Source organism: Epinephelus moara, chromosome 10 (genome assembly GCF_006386435.1).
Source record: "Epinephelus moara isolate mb chromosome 10, YSFRI_EMoa_1.0, whole genome shotgun sequence".
Classification (NCBI taxonomy): Eukaryota; Metazoa; Chordata; class Actinopteri; order Perciformes; family Serranidae; genus Epinephelus; species Epinephelus moara.
The window spans coordinates 557,723-565,612 of NC_065515.1; the positions used below are offsets into that span (position 1 = coordinate 557,723).

At 44.0% G+C, this 7,890-nt stretch overlaps 1 protein-coding gene across 2 annotated transcripts in view; it reads right to left on the reverse strand.

The window, feature by feature from the left end:
- Positions 1-7,890, reverse strand: part of fam20b (FAM20B glycosaminoglycan xylosylkinase) — a 38,946-nt gene extending 31,056 nt beyond the window's left edge. The window contains exons 1-5 of one of the 2 annotated variants that reach the window (XM_050054309.1): positions 7,707-7,890; positions 4,968-5,285; positions 4,530-4,777; positions 4,364-4,450; positions 4,178-4,287 (exon numbers count right to left, since the gene is read on the reverse strand). In XM_050054309.1, the coding sequence (XP_049910266.1) occupies positions 4,178-4,287; positions 4,364-4,450; positions 4,530-4,777; positions 4,968-5,096 (574 nt within the window). In that variant the 5' untranslated portion in view covers positions 5,097-5,285; positions 7,707-7,890. Of the gene's footprint in view, positions 1-4,177; positions 4,288-4,363; positions 4,451-4,529; positions 4,778-4,967; positions 5,317-7,706 lie in introns of both variants that reach the window. The other variant, XM_050054308.1, reaches the window with a different exon arrangement.

Below are 7,890 nucleotides of genomic sequence, written 5' to 3' on the forward strand. Positions count from 1 at the left end.
GGGGGCAAACACTTTTTCACACAGGGCCATGTAGCTTTGGATTTTTTTCTTCCTCATTAATAAAACCCTTCATTTAAAAACTGCATTTTGTGTTTACTTGTGTTATCTTTGACTAATGTTTAAATTTGTTTGATGATCTGAAACATTTAAGTGTGGAAAACATGCAAAAAAGTAAGAAATCAGGAAGGGGGCAAACACTTTTTCACACCACTGTATACCGGTATGAAGACTGTGGTTCGAGATGATCTCCCCACTCGTCTCCTGAGTACATGAAGATCTAGTTTGATAGGATCAGATAAACTTTATTAGGTGCAAGGGGAAATGGGCAATAGTGCTACACACAGCTACAAGACAGTACAGTGGTAACCCAAAATAAATTACATACTACAAATTAAAAGGTGTATAAAATAATGCCTTGTAAAATAAGAGATATAAATACACAGGCATTATGAAAATGAGATCACACCTCAGGTCTGGTTACCTGTCCAACAACTGGCGAAGCCAAGGACTCCAAATTAATTTAATTAATATACTCATGTAACCTTGTCAGTTTATTTCACTGCATACTAACGAAATAACTATGGCAGCAGCTGATGATTATTTTAATTTATTTATCCATTAATAATTTAGTCCACTGAACATCAGGATATAACTGTCAACAAAAAATTGCCCAAAACCCAAAAATATCACATACGTTTGGGCTTCTATCATGTAAGAGAAGGAAAGGCAGCAAATCCTCACATCACACAAACTGAACCCTTCAAATGTTTTGCAGTATTTTACTCGCAAAATTACCTTAACAATTCATCAATTATCAGAATAGTTGCCAGTTAATTTTCTGTCGATCGACCAATCATTGCAGCCCCAAAATAACTGCACTGGATATTTCACAATCTTTGCTGTTTGCTAAACAAGTGAAAAGACACGATTGCTGCTTCAAAGGGGAAGTCTGGAAATCTGATAAACTGCCTCGAGCCAATACAAGATGTAAGCTGAGGATTTCCTGTACCCAGAAAAACAGGCTCAACAGGTATCAAACAGAGATTAAAAAAAACAACCCTTGAAGTCAATACTGTAAACATGCCTATGAAACCGCTGAATGTAATATCACAGCCACTGAAAGGTACAAAAAAAGTGTTAAATGATGAAGCAATACTATAAGTATCTTTACATTTTTTCATAAATCTGCAATGAATATTAACTAAAATGTTTCAAGGAAATTAAAATAATGCTTCTTCAGAAAGAATACAGGCGAAATATCTTTAAAAGTAGATTTTTCAGCTCCAAAGCGAGATCTGTGGCACGACCGAATAACTAATTATTATTTATCTTTTATTATCATTATGTATTATTATTAGCATTATTATTACAGAATCAAAATTTGGTTGCAAGCAAGAAAGTGAAAACTAAAATTAAAGATTCTTTACATATAATTTATCAATTTGAATAATGTAAAACATTCAGTAACAGGCCATTTAACTGAATACATGTTGCAAATTATCCTTAAAGTTTCTTGGATGTTCAGTAGAAATTTCTACTTAATCCAGTAAAAAAGGGGCAAATGACGACGCTTAGAATACAGAGACTAACAAAAATAAAACTAATTAACATGTAACACAATAACAAAAACAAAGCCTCCAAACTTTAAAAGTCTATAGCCCCTTTTACACTGACAGGTTTTCAGCGAATGTTGGGCAGTTTTGCCGGCAAGCTGCGAGCGTTTAGGCACACAGAGCCAGATTGGTGAGTTGATCAGAGGTGCCCAATTTTCCACATCATAGGGTAGACATATTGGCGGAACCCTTTTAGTTTAAACAGACCGAGGTGGCCTTCTGCAACGGGAGGGGCTGTTGAAGNCGTCACTGTTTACGTCACACGCTGAGCTACACGTTTTGTTACTTGCTCACGCCCCCCATTGCCCCGAAAAAGACACATTCTGTATAAACAAAAGTAGGCAGGCGGCATTTTGCTGCACTCCCTGATTTTGCTTTTATACTGCCAATTAGACTTGCACCGATTTATCGGCAGTGCTCGGAATTGGGCCATGACCTGCTACCGGCTGGTCAGTCTAAAATATGCCAATTTAAAATGCCCGCATGATTGACATCGTGTAACATCAGCAGCGCACACACACGCACATGTGCAACTCGGGGCTTGGGCGATGTGAGGAAGTGAAACATGGGCGGCTTCTCACCTTAATCATTCATGCACACACATCAAAAGAGAGAAGGAGAAAGTTGTTGATTGTCTGTGTTAAACTGAATTGCGGAGCTCTCACTGCTGCACAGTGCAGCTAAAGATAATAGATAGAAAGATAAAAAATATTGCAGTATTTTGTGTGCTGTAAAGCGGTTTGAAAAAAATTAAATCGGAATCTGCCGTCCAAACACTCTGCAAATCGGAAATCGGTATTGGCCCAAAAAATTGTAATCGGTGCAAATCTACTGCCAATGCTGAAAGAAGACTGATTGGGCTTTCCTGCAAATTTGCACAATTTTAAAAAGGGCTTAAAACTAAGAAGCATGTGGAGTAAAAGTTTTAACATGATTTTTTTCTTTCTTTCTTTTTTAAAACAAAATCCATGACATGAACTGGGAGGTCCTCGGTGACCTTGAATGTGTGTCATGATATAGAACATTTTCTGTGCACTCAAGTGAGAACCCGTCCTGAAACTTGCAGCATCGCCCATAACAGCTAAAAACACCCAGAGACATTAAGGAGTAGCTACCACAGAATAAACAGCATCAGAAAATATCTGTTTGTAGACAAAATAATCCGAGTCATTTTATCACACTTAAATTCTTTCAACATAAGACAGCAAACACCCGTTTCCACAAGCACAGCGACAGGTTGGATTGGTTGAGTGACCTTTACGTCTAACAGTGCTGGAGTTCCCCCTTCACAAAAGGTACTTATTGCCGGGATATTGCATTAGTTTGCAATAACCTACAATTCCATTCATGTATCTTTGCTCTATGATAGAAAAAACATACAAGAAGAGAATTAAAATCTCTTATAATAAAAAGACCTGTATCACTGTAGCATGCCTGGGGATGGGTACCAAAGCCTCGGTATCACACAGGCCTCGGGGCTGAATTATCTCAGACTAGTATTGTTAAGCTCCGCTGTTAAGAGTTCTGCTTTCAGTATTGGAGACATTAATAAAATGGATTTCCTATTTATTTAGGCTACAAAAACATTATCTTGCACCTTTTATCTCACCAGCTCCATTTCTAGTTTGTAACAAGACTAAGACCTACGTCTATGACGCTTTTTCACTATTCCCAGTGCAGAAGAGAGATCTTTCTCGGAGCACGCAGTACGTGAGGAGCGGAGGAGCGGAGGAGGGAGGATCGCTCTCTTTGCCTCTCTCTTTCATGCCCACACACACACACACACCTTGCTCTTAATATTAACAATGGCGGAGAAAGCTAAACGCTCAAAAGCCTGGTTACACTTCACTGGAGTCGATGCTGACAATACTCATTGCCACAGGTGCAACAAGTGTTTTGCACATAAGGGCGGAAATGAGCAACCTTCCAAAACCTCTGCATCACATGCAGGCGGAGAATTACACAGTTTCTGAAAGCTCATAGTTCATCTCTTGTTGCCCCACCCACCTCAGGTATGTTCTGTATGCTAGCAGCCTAAAGCCACACATAGAGTTAGCTCGATTATGGGTGTGCTCGCAATTTTAATTACATATATAAATATAATAATTAGTGATTCGTTCAATGAAATGACGTTGCAATAATATTCATGTATACAGTAAAATAAATCACAGAAAGAACCAATAAGAGTACTGCAAAGTACCAAATAGATAAGCAGTTACAGTAATGGTAGTAATACTGTTAAAGTTTAAACAAACCCATCCCTATTGATGCCACACCCTGACCAAACAGGACTGAGCAGGACATGCTCTGATCTGCTGACTGACAAAGGACGAGGAAAAAAAAAAAAAAGACTGCAGAGATGAGATAAAGAGTGAGAGACGGAGAGAGATGGAGAGAGTGACATCAGAGTAAGAGGCAGAGTGGACAGATGAGTCAAAAGGAGAAGGAAATTATTTAAACAATATGACCGCACTGTCACTCTGTGGTGTCTGACAACACTGACTTCTTATTGCAAAGTTACATCAGAGGTGTGACAGAAGACAATAGGGCGGGCGGACACTCACCCTGCATGAGGAAGGTGCTCAGCAGCTGGTCCGTGGCCACAGGTTTAATCTCTGTCCGCAAGTTGACGTATCTCCCGACCACAAGAGGCGCTCTCCTAAACCCCAGGATCCTGCAGAGAGGACACGACGCCATGCTCCATCAACAGATCAGAGAGGATAAAAGTCAGACACTATTTGTTTACACACCTGTCCAGGTGGAAAGCAGCCACCTCCGCGTTGTGTCGGTCATATCCTGCATACGGCTCGCCTTCAACCACGTAGTCTCTGTTATATCTGAGGAACAGTGGAAAGGACACGAGTAAGAAATCACTCTTAAGCATAAAATGTGTCATCCCATTATTATCAATCTGACCTCTTGGGTTTGAAGACCACTTTCTGTCCTCCGTCCAGCACCAGCAGGGCTTTGAGTTGCGTGCCCTTATAGCCCACATCTGCCCGCTCTATCCTGGCAGTGCTGAGGGAGGTGAGCACAGCGGCCAGTTCTGGGGTCTCCTCGGGGTACACCTCTCTCGGGCCCACCCACTGGCTTGCTATCTCCCATGGAGACTGCAGGGTGTGGGTAAGGCGAGCTCCCCGGGACAGAGAAAGGCCAGCCTCCATCTGTTAGAGGTGGGTGATAATAACATGAACACGTCTGCCAAATGCTCCCTAGCCCTGTTAAGTATGACTGCATACCAGCTATAACCAGTCAGAGTCTTGTGCATCTGCTATCTCCCAAATTAAAGCACTGATGTTTCAATACACTTGTTAAACGAGACTGAAACTGAAAATAGCCGGCTGGCAGTCTGACCTTGCGAAACGCTCTGAGATCCCGTCGGCTGGCTGCAGAGCCCTCGCCTCCGTCCAACAGGAAGATCTTGGCCAGGCCCAGCAGGAGGAGCACGGCACACAGCACCACCATGCGCTGTTTGAGCTTCATCTCCACACCGACCTGCCCAGACTCCCTCCTCACCCGACGCTGTGTCTGTGCGAATCCCCCTCACCCCTGATGCATGGCCCCCTGCAACTCCTCGTCACCCTCCCGCCCACTTCCCCCGACAGACAAACTCTTCTGAAGGACAGGAGCTGCGGCTCTCTTGTGCTATAATCAGAGCAAACAGGCAGTCACCTGGAGGGAGAGAAACAGAGATGAGAGGAGGCTGGGAGGGGGGGGAGGGAGGAGGAGCGCAGGCAGACGAGAAGTAGAAAAGGAACAGAGGGAGAGATGAAAAATTCACTGTCAATAATATATGTGGAGAGAAAACTGATCGATTTGCTGCCCCTCTTGCATGTTCCCCCGGGGGCAGACGATGACCCAGTACTGCAGCACAGCTGGAGCCTGTCCAGGATGTGTAACTACATCAGGATGGCACAAGCTGCTCTGTGTAAATGTGTGTGTGCATTAAAAAGTACGCCATACCATAAAACTATGGATGGATTACTGAACAGGCCTACCAACACCAAAGTGTCGGGGCCTTCACCCGAAAAATGTCACTTAAATTACCACATACTGAACAGGAAGAGGCTCAAAATCACCACAAAGAGACACAAAATGACTACAAGACTAAAGTTGTAAAAGTTGTTCGAGCCCAGGTTTCAGCAGTGACTGTGGATGCTTTGGGGCGGCAGAAGCTCAGTGCGCAGGGACTTGGCCTGGAAACCGGACGTTGCCTGTACAATTCCCAATATGGACTAAAGGTGCATTTTGAGAATTTTCCTTTTACCTTTAGTACGTACTGCAGCTGCCCTTAAAAAGCATGAACTGTTGCATGCGTGTGCACACAACTGGGACATTCTTTGACCCTCTTGCTTTCATATCTGTTACCTTGGAGATAAAACAAACACCACTCACGAGCTCGCCAGAGACGGTGATCAACTCGACAGGCTCTGCTGTTGTTACTTTGCAATGTGTGTAGTTTAACTTTAAAGTTATAGCTGCACAGATTGTAGATTCTAACATATGATATTTGCGACAGTGAAATTACGTGTCATTGTTATTATAATTATTTCCTTTTGTTGTTTGTCATTTATGATTATTTTGTTTACGTAAGTCATATTCCTATCATTACTGTTTGACTGGTCATCAGTCACTTGAATGTGCTGTCACTGCAGATTAGCTGTCAAACATGGGTCAACTAGCTATCAAGCTGTCATTTGTTTGCCTCAGTCAATGTGACGGATCATACACTGTGCAGAGGATTGTGGGTCAGAATAGCCAGAAAAGCATGCTGGCTTGCATACTGCAAAATCTGACCGCATGTAGAACATCCTGCTTGTGCCATACTATGTATTGGAACATACTAAATCTTTATCTGGCACACTGCACAGTATGGTAGTGTGGGTATTGGAACACACAGTAAGTATGGAGTGTGGACAGGCAGCTGGAGAGGCGCTGAGGTGCCCTTGAGGAAGGCACCAATCCCCCAAAACTGCTCCAGGGACACTTTTAAAGGCTGACCCTGCACTGCGTCCTTGTTGCATGCGTGTGCTGAGCGTGAGATGCATTTCAGCTGCCTGAAAAACTGTGGAGAAAAGGAATTTCCAAAAAGATGCAAGACCACCACGAAGTCTGTGTGTCTTGCTCCTGTGTAGGAGAGGTGGTGGGGCCCTTTGCATATCTGTGCCCAGGGGTCCACAGTGTCATAATCCGCCCTGTACTGTGTGTAAAATGAACAGCAAAGTGTACTTTGGCTCCTGCAGCTGTGGGGCCACATCTACAGCATTAACGCTAATATCATCCCTCCCTCTCCTACACTGGATTTTGGGAGAAGGCAGGACTGTCTCTTTATCGACCCTGCCTGTTTCCAGTGAGCAGATGATGGACAGGTGGTCCTGCTGTGGTGCAGAGGGGGTCAGGTGAGGTGGTGGACCCAGCACAGCCCCTCTGCTTTCTGTCTAACCTTGCAGAAAGAGAACCTGCCTGAATCCTAGTGATGTTTCCCTGATTACATACCTTCATATTGACTTCACCTGCCTGCTAAACCGAGCTGAGGCACCGGGCCCCTGCACGTCAGCTCTGCATGTTGTCAGCTATTAATTAAATTATCAGTTAAATTAACACAACTGCCACGTCCAACTGGCAACTCGTTGACATAACGTCACGTTAGCGCCAACGAGCCCGGTGAACAAAACTGTAACAAGACAACAAGCTAACCGTTAGCACGATGAAACACTGTAAACGACGGTTCAGCTGGTTTGACACAGCTCCGCCGACACGTTTGGCCACGCAGGCATCGCTTGTGCCACACAATCGGTCTTTCATGATGCCTTCTTTAACGGCAGTGAGAAAACGGCTGGCCAACACCGACTACATGACACCACCTAAACCCTCTGAATGGTGGCTCCACTCAGACGCTTCCTACCATCATTATTCCGGCTTCCTTCGCCTCACTAGGTCACAGTATCTGCAACGATATGCTCACATCTATTACGACAGTGCTAGCTGCTTAGCAAGCCGTTGCACACCTTGCCGTGTAGGTTAGCTAACGCTGCCAGCTAGCTTCACTACGTCGTCTGTTGTTTTCACTGGCTGCCGACCAAGCTCTCTTACCTTGTGGACGTGTGCCGTTAGCCGCTGACAAAGTAGCTTCCACGTGTCTGTGAAGTCCTGCGATATTTAAGTGAGCTATAATAAATTGTCCTGCCGCTAAAAGTCACGGTGCTTTATCATTTTCTCAATCCCCCCGGTAGCTCCCTCTCCTCCGCCCTTTTCCTTCGATTCCTCCTCTGGCCTG